The sequence below is a fragment of the Crocuta crocuta genome, unplaced genomic scaffold (assembly GCF_008692635.1).
Source record: "Crocuta crocuta isolate KB4526 unplaced genomic scaffold, BGI_CrCroc_1.0 scaffold246, whole genome shotgun sequence".
NCBI lineage: Eukaryota > Metazoa > Chordata > Mammalia > Carnivora > Hyaenidae > Crocuta > Crocuta crocuta.
In genome coordinates, this window is record NW_027531902.1 from 1870316 (window position 1) to 1883760 (window position 13445).

A 13445-nucleotide genomic window follows, 5' to 3' on the forward strand; every position below is an offset into this window, starting at 1 on the left:
GGGGAGGATGATGTATCATCAAATAAGCCAAGGAATACAGCCCCTGTCGCTGGGTATCTATCAGAGTGTCACTTGAGAATACCAATTCCTTATTTAGCTGCTCTGACCATTGATTAGTCTTCCCCTAGAACCTTCATAATTCAAGGCTGAAATCAATTCCGGGATCTTATTCTAAAGCATAAATGTTTCATTCCCAAAATTTTATGATGTAGCAAAACCTTACTTTTTGGCAGAAATCATCCCAGGATTTCTCTCACTGAATTTCTCCTTTCTGAAAGGAATTTTAATATTTGACCACATTTGGAAGTCACTGACACAAAATGTCAGATTCAGATGTCTTGTGGGCAAGACAGGGAATTGCCCTCTCACAGGAAAGTGTCATTGTCACATCGTCAGGAAACACATTTTAAGCCCCCATCAAGCACAGAGGATGGAAAGGGGTGTATGACCCAACCTCTTGCCAATCTCTGCATGCTAGGAGACAGGGGGAGACACAGAGCATATGCACTGAGAGGCAAACAGCAACACATGAAGTATTATGCAGAGTCTGACAGCGTGGCCTGTGTTCGGATGGCACAGTGACCTCTATGTCAGGGGAGAAAAATGGAGAACACAAATTCTCATAAGATGGTGGGCCCTGAGGAAAATTTAGATCTTCCTGAGGTGGGAAAGGAAAAAGAGTATTCCAAAGAAGGCCATCAGGATGAATGGAGGCTTATAAGCAAGAATGTTTTAAGTGGGTGCAAGAACAGCCAACTAGGTCGTATCAGAGAATTCTGAGCAATCTCCTTGGGAGAAGGTAAGCATGGATATTAGGCCACATATTTTGGACTCTGCACTGTGGGTAATAGCTATTGAGCACAGAGATGGGCTGGAGAATGGGAAACCAGAGCAAGGAGACTATTGAAGGCTCTATGAGGGACCAAATGTGAAATGCTCTGAGACTGGAAGTAGGGCTCAGAAAGGGGGAAGAAGGGCAGGCGGAGAAGAGGCCTAGTCTGCTGCCACCTTCCAAATGACACAAATAGCCCAGGACAGCCTTGGGCTGGCCTTCTGAGAAGAGTGGAAGAAATGTGGCTGGTGGCTCAGCAATGCAATGTGCAGCCAGGCATAGATATATACAAATCAAACATTCATAACTCTGAAAGGATCTGGCCCTGTTTCTTTCTCAGAAAATATCCCAGATCACTGGAGCAAAGAGTAGATTAGCAATTCTGAGCTTTAAATCCTATTTCTAACACTGATTTACTGTGACACTTGGGACAAGTTGTTGCTTTTGATTGCTAAGTTTCCATAATCAGGAGTGCAAAGCAGTGAGACAGATCCTGCCTGTGAGTCTGGTTTTAAGAAGTAGTCGCTCAAAATGGCAATAAGTGAACCCCTTTAGAACCCCTTTGGATTGGCTCAAGATTTTCTTGGTAATATCCACAGCTCAATTTACAAGTCAACAGATGCACATGTTTTTCATAACTCTTAGTGCCTCTGAAAACGTAAACCTATGTTCTCTGCCCTTCTCTACCCAAGCACAAAGTTTGGAATTTAGGGGATAACTGGGCTGCTGATATTTGAAGTAAAGCAGGATCCAGGTCTATACATTGCTTCTCTCTAGGACCTCACTGGCATTCACCACTTCCAGTCTCACCTCTGTGTAGGTGACACATAGTCTTTATCTCACCTGAGTCCCATCCCCGGGTTTCCAGCTGCCTGATTGGCATTCTGCCCACACCTTCAATATGCCCCTCCTGTGTGATTCTTCTGTCCAAAGCCCTACCACTATTCTAGGCATTCAGTTCTTCAAAATCTTTCTTGAGTTCTCTCTCATTACTCAGATACAATGTTTCCCCAGGTTGTACATTCTAGCTCTATGGGGGCAGAACTAAAAAGGTGTTTAGAAATCTCCTAGTCACTGAATAATATGAATCACAAATCATCTGAATTCCTCAAGGTCAAGGTCAATGTCTTGTGCATCTCTATATTCCCAGCTGTAGACACAGTGCCTAAACTCATAATAGGTGCTCAAATAATCTTTGCTCAAAGCCAGAGGGGGAGATATGGAATTTATAACACTACCTGAGGAAGCACAGATTTCTAAAAATAAGTATATAAGAGGACCAATGAATTAGAATCTCCCATGCTAAAGAAAAGCTTTCACAGTAAATTACTGTGAAAATACTCACACTACATAGATTTTTTTTAAAAAGCCAAGATGGTGCCGGGGTGCCTGGGTGGTTTAGTTGGTTAAGTGCAACTCTATCTCGGCTCAGGTCATGATCTCACATTTTGTAGGATCCAGCCTCATGTTGGGCTATGTGCTAACAGTTCAGAGCCTGCTTAGAATTCTCTCTCTTTCTCTCTCTCAAAATAAATAAATAAATAAACTTCTTAAAATAAAATAAAAAGACAGTGCCTAACAAATTTCAGTGACTTGCCAAGAGTCCTACTAAGTATGTAGCCCAGACTTCACTCCACTCTACCTTTTGAAACTTAGCCCTCACCAAGCAGAGAAAGCTGATAATTCAGCCTCAAAAAGATATTTCTGTCAGGATAGAAAGAAACCAGCAACCACCCTCTTCCTGTGTCTTCTCACCACGTAGGGCACCCCATCTCTGGCATTACCTCAGCTCTCAAAACCATAAGCTGACACAGCAGCAAAGAGAAGAGGAAGAGGCCAGTGTTAGAAATGTCTCTGTCCTGAGAAAGGTGGAGTGGACTTCCCAGTCTCTCAAGAAGACTGGGTGCAGGTTTCTTCTAGCTCTGGACAGCCCTTTAGGCGCCCGGTTGCTCTTGGGGCCCAGACAGAGCTTAATATACATGACCCAGAAAGAGAAAATGAGAGATCAAAATGAACTTGTCAGAGAAGGGTTTCTCCCCATCCTGAAGTCTGGTGGAACACCCTTGTGGCAGGAGGCCTTTCAGATTGGTGGCATGCCAGGGCAAATGTGGGAACCGGAACTATTAGTCATAGACAGCCAGTGCCTAGAAGCCTGGGACTGAGATTGTTGAAGAGTGTGAGTGATTCTCCGTGCTTGCTCAGCTTGGCTGAAACCTCATTTTCTCCCCTATTCTACCACAAAGGGCTCCCTCACGGAAGCCAATTCATTGTGAAAGATCTCTATGGCCCTTGGCAACCTTGGAATCACTCTGTATAGACTTTTCCTCACTGTTCTTGGTGTCATTATGCCCAGAGGCAAATCAGAAGATGGTAAATTACTTCTGAGAGTTGGGGCTGAGCAGGAAGAGAGGGTGCTCCCAACTATTGAGTCTGGCCTTTAATGCCCAGGCCCACTTTACTGTACCAGAGCCAAAGACTTCTAGAGTCAGGCAGGGCACACATGTCTAGCCCTGGCCATGTTGATCCCAGCCAGGCTGGTCCCAGAAACCCAAAGCTGGCCATCGGCCCCTCCTCTTCACCTGGTAACTGAAGTCAATTATGCAGATAATAGGATGGATGCGGCAGGGCTTTTTCATCACATACATTATTCTAATAGAAATGCGTACCGCGACCCGAGCTTTGTGACAGTCCATTTTAGAAGACTTTTGCCGAGCAAATCAAGTGCGCAGTGAGAAACTGGAGAAAGCATTTTTCCTCAGCAGTATCTGCCAGCTCTCTCCTAAGCAGCCAGGGCCCAGACAAGCCCCAGCTGCGAAAAGGGATGCAGAATGCTCCCCCTCTTCCGAGCCCACTAAATAGTCCAGAGGAATCTGAGACGCGGTGCCCATCCGTTAAATAAATGCTTTTTACCCAAGCCGGCCATTCTTTCTTGCTCTCTCTCTAAAGCATTGCTATTCCCTCAGTCCACATTCAGATGCACACCTTTTTGTCAGCTACTTAAAATCATTAAGTGAACTTAATTAGGTTTGTCAATCCCTAAGGCTGGCAGGGTGGCAAATAAGGCACTATATTCACTGTCCATTAACAGTCTGTTGTCTGAATGAGGCTGCGCGTTTTCTGAGCTCTACATAAGCAGCTTCAGCATTTCCTATGCAAAGATCTGCCCGGGGAGTCTGGGAGACAGACACCCAATTTCAAGGCCATCCTCTCTAAATCTGGCCCACTGCCCCAGAGGCCACCTCCCAAGATCCCCCAGAGCCAATTTTTAACAGGCCTCTCTGTAAAGCTGAGCAAGACAAAGTCAAGGGGTGCATTCTCTAGGCAAAGACAGGCTCCAATCAAGATCTCTAGCCAAGTCTGTTGTATCGACGAGCTCCAAACCCCACCAGCTGGGAAAGAGAGAGAGAGAGAGAGAGAGAGAGAGAGAGAGAGAGAACAATAACCCATGCAATCAAAAATATCATCTTTGGAGAAACTGAAAGAGCTGAGCAGGTGTGAACTATTGAGAGAAGAGAAATCCATGCTAAGGCTAGAAAGAGCTCAGCTGCCACGTTGTTAAATAGCACAGATCAGTGATGGAGCTGGAGGAGCCCCAAAGAGCTGGCTTTGCCCTTCTCCTTGACCGGGCTGCCCATGAAGAAGGAGGGCTAAGCTCTTCTAGCCATGGAGGCTTGAATTTCTTTCTCCATACAGAGCTAAGGTTGGGATAAGGGCAGTGGAATACCTATATGTTTGTTAGAACCACCTGGCCCCCATAATCCTGGCAGTCATGTGGCACGGACCTTACCTTCCCATCGACCCAGAGTAGTCCACCTGATACATGGAACTTCCCCTCATTCCCAAAGCAGTCCATATGGTATATGCTAGAACTCCAGACCTGAGGCCACAGCTGACTCTGGAGAGTGACTAAGTATCTGTGCTTTTGTGGAAACACAACAGGAAAGACTGGTTGCACCAGAAAGACTGAGAGCCTTGAGAAGGTCTCACACATCTTCAGCAGGAAGTGGGGAGCAGAGCCAGGAACAATCTTTTCTTCACAGGAAGTTCAGCTAAAGACACATAACCAAGTACCATCCAACCAGAGAATCCTGGATCTGAGTTGCCCCGATGGCCATCTGGCCTCTTGGCAAATGACCCCACAGAAAAGAAAGTCCCAGATTGGTTCTGCTGTCCCCTCCCTGCCCCAATACCCACCATCCCCTAACCCCATTCCCAAACTGCCTCTGCTTCACCGCTGCCCTCCCCACACCTCAGCATAAACCACCTTTGTTCCCCCTGTCCCTTCCCTGCAGCCTCAGGAGTCTGGAGCATTTGGGGAAGGGCTGGCACTGTGGCCTTTTGGGTGGACAGAGGCTGCATTGCATGTTTACATCTGATTCGACATCTGATTGAGTCTTCCCTGATTGTTAGGGGTGTTTCTGACTCAAAATATGTGCAATTCCCGGTGTCAATCAAACTCTTTTAAACAGCAGCTGCCACTGCCGTTGCCTTGCAGAGCACTTTAGAAACTCTTCTATTTAGAAACCATTCCATCCCCAGCGTGCATCATGCCTTCCATGCTAAGAGGCCCCGTGGCTGGTTGAGAACCTTGCAGCCCTAACCTCTCAGTAATGAGGAAGGACGGCAGAGAGACAGGAGGGAGAGTAGAGAGGGGACGGGGGCCATGCAGCCTCCCTGGAAGGACCCTGTTAGGGCAAAACAGGGATTTTGTCCCTGTCTCCCACACTCAGTGGGTGCACACATGTAATTTATCTGCTCAGGCACCCACAGCCTCCTGGAAGCCATCCCCATCATACTCAGCTCCTCGGCCTGTGGATGACAGATTCAGAGATGGTGACCCAGAGAGGAGATGGTGACCCAGGAGATGGTGGGCTGTGGGGCCCTTATCCACTGCTGTTCCACCTGGGAACATGATCCTTTCCAGTCACCATCCCCAAGTGGCTCTATGCACCTGTTCTCTTACTGCCTGCGAGCTGCATCTCTCTAATGCTGGCAACTGCTGTAAATAGAACAGGATGACAGTGTTAAGACCCCTGTTGGCCACCTGAGAATCTAGGCCTGGCTGTGTCCCACTTACACATGCTTGAGCTGGGAGCTCATCCACAGACCGTGTCCCCTGGGGAAATCTGAGGCAACTATGACCTTGCCAAGGCTCATGGAGAAGCCTGATGCGGGTGTGTGATTCACACGTGGCTCTCACTGTCTTTGTGTCCTTCCACACCCCTCACACGTGAGCCACAGGGGCTCTGCCCTGCTCTGAGACATCCCTCACTCTACTTCCTCTGCCACAGATGCCCTCTCCTCACTGTCCCCAGCCCCTCATCCACATCCCCAAGTCCTCGCCTTCTTTCGAAACCAACTTAAATGCTACCTTCTCTGTGAAGAAACCTTGATGGGTTTCCTGTTAATACTTACAGCCCACTCTGTATTGGTTACAAACTCCAAGGAATCATAGTCAAATTATTTAATATTTAAAAACGGGTCAGGCACTGCACACACCAACCCCAATGGAGACTGATGCTGGATGAGACGTCAGATCCTTGAGGTCCCCTGACTGGGTTAAACTTCTGGTTGCTGGATAATGTGAAAAAATAGGGTACCAGGGCAGGAGCCAGGCTACCTGAGGCAACAAGCATGGGACACTTGGGGGACAATGGGTTTTCATCAGTTGGTACAGAAGCATTTTAGTATTTTTTTTTTTAAGTGATTTTTTTTTTAATATTTTTTTTTTATTTATTTCTAGGAGAGAGAGAGAGAGAGAGACAGCGTGAGCTGGGGAGGGTCAGAGAGAGAGGGAGTCACAGACTGAAACAGGCTCCAGGCTCTGAGCTGGCAGTCAGCACAGAGCCCGACGCGGGGCTCGAACCCACAAACCGCGAGATCATGACCTAAGCGAAAGTCAGACGCTTAACCGACTAAGCCACCCAGGCGCCCCGCATTTTAGTATTTTAATAATGACTTCAGCTTTACCAGGGAGTACCCACTGACTGTCAAGCCCACTCATTTCTGCCCAACTCTCCATGCCCCAAAAGTGAAAGACTTCTCCTCGGAGTTTCAGGGAGTCCTAGACCCAAGCCCCAGACTCTAAACTGGATTAACATATGGAACAATCCCTTAGAAAGGGAAATACTCATGCTGGAGAAGGAGGGGGAGCTGTGGACTGCTCCCCTCTCACAACTGCTCTGAGATTAGGTAAGGCGGATAAAAACCACAGTAATAAGCCAGGTATTGGCACACATTCACCAGATGCTGAATCCTGAGAAATGACCAACCCAGGCTGTTCCTTACACACACTCCTCTTGACACACATACAGGTTCTGGCTGCAGATTGTTGCGTGGTGGGGGCAAGGATCCAGAGCCACCGTGGCTTTTGACAATATCTCCATCAGCCTGGACTGCTACCTCACCAGTGAGTTCACCCTGTCCCTTGCACTTGTCCTTGACCCAGACTACCCTGAACCTTACTACCCCTCCTTAACCTAAGACCACCTGCCTCTCCCACCTTCCCTGGGGCATACACATCTGTCTCTCTTAAACAGAGGCTCACCTAACTCAGCACATGGGTCTTCTCTATTCTAGTTAGTGGGGAGGACAAGGTGCCACAGGATACAGCACCCAAATCAAGAAATCTGTTTGAGAGAAACCCACACAAGGAGCCGAAGCCCTGGGAAAGTACACCAAGAGAGATCCCCATCTTTGATCCTACAGGTAAGGGTTCAACTTACAAATGTGAGTAAAGTAAATTTTTTGTTGCAAAAGGCAGAAGAGAGATACGATGCGGTGATTGCAGTGGGGAGTGGTGTTTAAAGAATAAAATAGTCAAGCTTTAAAAGAAATAGAACCTAAACCCTGGCTGTGGGCTCCAAGAGGGTGCTGTTTGGGTCTCTTATTGCCTCGCCTATTGGAGCATCTAGAAGTTGTGCAAAGGGGTAACTGGAGCACCAACCCGGGCACCAACAAAGGAGAACCAAGCTGGTGTCCTCTCCTCCCTTGAAAGCACTCCCCATTCACTGAACAAAGCAAACCCTACATCAGATTTCTTCCCCTCATAAAGAAGGCTGGGCCCAAAGCCAACGTTATTTGTTGCACAAAGACAGGCTAGCCCATTATGAGTAAAGACCCGAAAGCTTCAGGTTCAACACATTTCCCCAAAGCATGGCTCCCCTCCAAAGCTGTTTGATTCAGCATCTTCTGGGCTGTAAGACTTCTCATGAAGACTCATACTGATTCGAACCCAGGCCTCTTCCGCCTCTGGCCCTAAACCATGGTGGGACTTCTCAGCTACTCTTTGTACCAGGAGGAAGTCTCTTAGACTCAATCTCCAAACCTGGCATGATGTTCCTTGGCAGTTATCAGACCTATGAGCCTCACCCCAGAGCTGAGAAGCCCCTGGCCAGACACCAGCAGGTCAAGGGGTTCCCCCAGGGTGGCCGTGGTGTAGGTGCCTGGGTATGGGAGTAGCGTGAGTAACCTGGAGAAGTAGGTGTACAGGCCTGTCTGCCACACTCTTTTTTCTATAAAAGGTCACTTTATTAAAATAACAATAGTTAATGATAAATGTTTAAAATTTCTACTTATAACGTGAAATCCTTGTTGAGTACAAAGTACAAAAAAAGAATTAGAGGCTTATACCTTCACACTAACTTCACTGACTCTCAACTTATTACATAAACATCAGCTTTGCTTCATCTTTGAAGCAAAGACATCTCATCCTTTCTCTGCCCTGAAGAGCCACCCCAGGTAGAGCTCTCTCTGTCCCCAATTCCTGCCTGATCTAACCCAGGGGCCAGACCTGGGCTTTTCCCTTCATCTCTCCCCTCTCTTCCCTTCACCTTTAACTAAAACCTCAAAACACCTTTTCATTTTCCCGCATGAAAGGGAACCTGCCACCTCTCTCTGTTTCCTAACTCTGCCGCACCATCATTCATGAAACGGGCTAACGTGAGGGAGGCGGCCTTCTGTTGATCATTCAACGCCTCTCCCCACTGTCCCACCCCAGGGACTGAGCTCCAGAACTCCCAGGCCCCTAGTCAGTCACTGCCTCCCGACCATAAATTCAGGACACATTCAGCAAACATGGTGGCAAGCCCCCGGCCTGTCTGTCCACTAGCACTGATTACATGGCAGGGACTCTGGAAACATGTATTGATTGACCCGGGGGCACTTCAGGCTTGAGCTCAGTTCTCAGATCTCAGATGTTGGCAGCCCGCTCCCCTACAGCGAGCACTTAGGAGCAGCCATCCACCCTGCCTGCCTCCCCAGTTTATTGCCGTATAATCCCCACTGCCCCTAAAAGGCTCATTGATGAGGGTCTGCCCAGTGGCCACTCAGACTAATGAAAGCATGTGGTGGCTGGAAAGCAGCAATGCTACCTGCAACCTCCGACTAAAATCAGAAGCGAGTGGTTGCCTGAGAGGCTGGAGCTTCCTCTGCTGCCCAGCCCAACCTCAGAGCAGGAAGGACAGGCAGGTGCCTGTGGGTCAGCATTCTGTCTCCAGACCCCCTGCCAGAATGACCCCAACTGCAAGAGAAGAGAACATTGAGGCAAATATATCCACAAGCAGCCGAGATGGCTCCTTGGAAGGGCTTTAGAGAACTAGACACAGAGGCAGTGTTTTCCCAGGAACCGGCTCTCACATTGGGGAGCAAGCAGGGGGGGAGAAGCTGAGGCAGGCTCCCGACCCCTACCCCTGCTGACAGATGCTGCAGTCCCACCCTGTCACCCACCCCTAGCAGTGTGTGGTGGGGGTGTCTCTGATTCATCAGAAGAAGGATGAGCAGGGTGGCCCTGCCCCACCAACACAGGACAACATCCACCATGCCCCCTGAAGCGGCACTTGGCCAGGACTCAGCCTCGTGGTCAGGGAGAATGGGCACCCAAGTCCATGCTGAGTCCCTCCCTCACCTGGCTTTCATCTAGACCCAACCACAGCCCTTACACACTTCCTCTGTGCCAGTTATGTGCTCAGAGATACTGAGCAGACCACGACCCAGTCCAGCACTCCAAGAACCCCCAGTCTAGAAGAGGAGAGCACAGGTGGAAAAGGAGGGGGTGTCCTGTGAACCATTGGGTCATGGCTTGCGAGGTGAAGCTTAACCAGACTGAGAGGGCCTCCGGAGAAGGAGGGAGGGATGTGCTGGGAAGGGGAAGGAAGGGAAGGAGCAATCAAGGAGCCTGCCTGACCTGGGCTGGGCTGGGCTGTTTCACACACCAATCCATCCAGTCCTCACTCTGGCCACGGGTAGCTGCGGTCATTACCACTGTGGGATGAGAAGATAGTCTAGAGGAATGAGCCCCACAGCTGATAAGGAATGGAGCCAAGATGTGACCCCAAAATCTATGTTCTTTCAGCCAACTATGCTACTTTAGGTGTCCGTGTCCAGAGATAAACACTAAAAATGGAAGAGAGCAGGAGAACACCCCAGACGAAAGTCCCTGCCTGCATGTCCAGTAAACAAGTCAGCCCCCAACCTTCCAACAAAGGATGGAGGAGACAAAATAACAAGATTGTCTTCCCAAAGTTCAGCACTGTCAGTTTTCGCTGGGCTAGAACAAGGGCGGCTGCTGGCCTCTCAGCTCTCCTCCTGGCAGATGTGAGAGCACCTCCTAGAAACACAAAGGTCACATTGGGCCTTTTGAAAACAGGTACTCACAAAATGTCCAGGTTTCCCCAAACACTCTGCACATCCCCTAAGTCAGCCCCATGATGAGGGCCTCACCTCCGGATTTGGGGGTGGTCTCACCCCTAAGCCCATGAGCTGAGCCACTGGAGCACCTAGTCAGGGAAAAGCCAGTCCAGGTGCTTCCCGAAGCTTTCTCGGAAGCTTGAGTCACTTTAGCTAATCAGATGAAGAAACTCAGAGAGAAAATGGGGTGAGTATTAAGTCTGGGGAAATTACATTTGTCAGCTTTGCACATACAATTACACTAACCAAATGGTTGGGATAATGCAATCACAGGGCTGCAGAGTTTCTCTCTCTCTCTTTCTCTCTCTCTCTCTGTCTTTTTCTCTCTCTCTCTCTAGGCAGTAATGACTATGCAAGAGGCTCTGCCACCCACCCCTAAAGCCCAGATAAGGACAGGAAGGACCCCCAAGGCCCAGTGATCCTGCCTCAGCTTTCTCACCCCTCTGTCATTCTCTCATGAGCTCACATGTTGTATAGGAGGGCAAGAAGGAATCAGCTCAGTTTATGTAACAATCTGCCCAAACCATGGGCCCAGCCCACAGGTATCTGTAACTCATGAAGCCTTAGCATCAAATCACAGCCTTGCCTGTGAATTGTATAGTGACAGTTGGTTTACTGTTTTCTCAGTAGATGTCTCTTGCCAAAGAGTGGGGGCTGAGAGACAATTAGAACTGGGTAGGATCATGAAGAGAGCACTGGACCAGGAGTCAGAAACTGTGCACAGCCTTGGCAGGTCTGTGCTAGTAAGCCATGGTCCAAAGGTGTGTCCCATCTCTGCACAGGCTTCTCTCTCCTCATCTAACAGCTGGGACATGTCAGCAAACCCACAAGTAGCAGAGCTCAGAGGAGAGGGGCTAATGTCAACACAGGCAAAGGCAAGAAAATGTTTCTCTCTTTTTTTTTTTTTAATTTTTGAGAGAGAATGAGAGAGACACAGAGAGAGAGAGAGTGAAAGCGAGAGCATGCTCTAGTGGCAGAGGGGCAGAGAGAAAGAAAGGGCAGAGGATCCAAAGTGGGCTCTCTGACATCAGCACAGATGTGGGGCTTGAACTCACGAACTGTGAAATCATGACCAGGGTGGGTGTCAGACACTTAACTGACTGAGCCACCCAGGCACCCTGAAAACTGCTTCAAAACTCAAGGTTTGGGGGCATTTGAGTGGTTCAATTGGTTAAGCATCCAATTTTGGCTCAGGTCATGATCTCATGGTTCATGAGTTTAAGCCCCGCATCTGGCTCTGTGCTGACAGCTCAGAGCCTGGAACCTGCTTCAGATTCTGTGTCTCCCTCTCTCACTGCTTGCTCCCTCTCTCTCTCTCCCTCTCAAAAATAAACTTTAAAAAAAAAAAAAAACCTCAAGATTTGAAGTAAACTCTTCAGGTCCCTCCCCATCACCAGCCCATAGTTCTAAAGGAAGAAGGGATGCGGGCTGAGGGAGCCAGAGCTTTCTTGGCCTGTCTCTCCAATTAACCCACAGCGCTGCTAATGTGCCCAGAAGAAAGGGTAACAGACTGTCCATTTCCACACACGCTCCTATGATTCAAGAACAGATGCCAATTTCAATGAGAAAGTTTTATGTGTTTTATATAAATTGATTGAGTCTATTTCTGCTAAATGCATTATCCATTCACCACAGAACAACTATTAGACTTAATAGAATTTGTAGCCAGAGCCATTATGATCCAAGCATGCCCTTCTGGGGATGACGGCATTGTGGCAAGGCAGGCTTCCCAGGGCCTGGCCCCCTCACTCGCAACCTGTCTTCTCATGTCCACCAGAGCCATCTGTGCTCAGGCTCTGCAGGCGCGGCCAGGCTCACTTCAGTGGCACACCCTAATAGTCAGGACTCACCTAGCTCCTGAACAAATAAATGTATCCTAATCCAGTTCCAAACAAATCCTTTCATCCTGTTGCTTACCGGCACCTGCTGGCTTGGGGGTAGTGAGGAAGCTGGGGTCCCTACTTTCGCCTTAGCTCTTTACCATGTGCCAGTTTGGAGGCAGGGGCCCCCAAGGCACTGGGAGGACAGGAAACAAGTCAGGATAGAAGTCCCAGGGAGCCCCACCCACCCCGGTAGAACCCAGATTGGACTCTTGGGTTCATCGCATCGTTAACAGCTTTCCCCAGAAATGCACAGTGATAGAATCTGGGACTTCCTGGGCACGACAGGGACCAGATCCACCCCAGGGTTTCTCCAAGTGCATCCTCACACCACCTGCTTCTGATCATCTTGCCAGGGGAGGGAGGACCCAGAGGTGCTGCTCATTAAAAATGAAGCTTCCTGGTCTTGTGGACCAGGACTTGTGGAATCTGGATGTCTAGGAAAAAAGAGCTCACACTCTGAATCTTTAACCGAACTCTCAAGAAAAGCCTGATGTGAAACAAAGTTTAACAGCCCTCTTTTAAAAGAGCAGCCTCTTTTAAACAGATGAGGAGCCCAGGGCTAGAGATGGTAAGACACTGGCAAAGTGTCACAGTCACGTGGCATACTTTTAAGTTTTTATCTCTCAACCCGCAAAGGCTTGCATTTTGTCTTCACCTCTTTACACCTGAAAAACATCAGTCACAGGGCAGTGCTGGGTGTCAGGAACTGTACTGGGCTCTTCTATATGCAGTGTTTCATTAGTTGGTACTATAATATGATCCCCCTTTTACAGATGAGGAAATTGGCCCACAGAGGGTAAGTAACTTGCCTTAAATTATACTACTTGTGAAAGAGGCTGAAGAACATGGTCTCTTGTTTTTCAATCATATAGAAAAATTAAATTTTCTAAGCCAGGTAACGTGTGGAAGGGTAAGTTGTAATAAATCCTAAAGGAATCCTACTGTTGACTAGTCTTCTAGAAGAATCTCTTCTCTGAAAAACTCAGTTTCTAGTGCTTTTGCTTAGACAGAGCACATCTGCATCTTCCTGATACTCAAAACAG

General features: G+C 48.4%; 1 protein-coding gene across 1 annotated transcript in view; it reads left to right on the forward strand.

Annotated features, from left to right (window-relative positions):
* The window catches only part of ALK (ALK receptor tyrosine kinase), a 670565-nt gene that overhangs the window by 582761 nt on the left and 74359 nt on the right, over positions 1-13445 (forward strand). Inside the window, exons 10-11 of the mRNA XM_077774140.1 lie at positions 7147-7241; positions 7412-7540. Of these exons, the coding sequence (XP_077630266.1) occupies positions 7147-7241; positions 7412-7540 (224 nt within the window). The remainder of the gene's footprint in view (positions 1-7146; positions 7242-7411; positions 7541-13445) is intronic.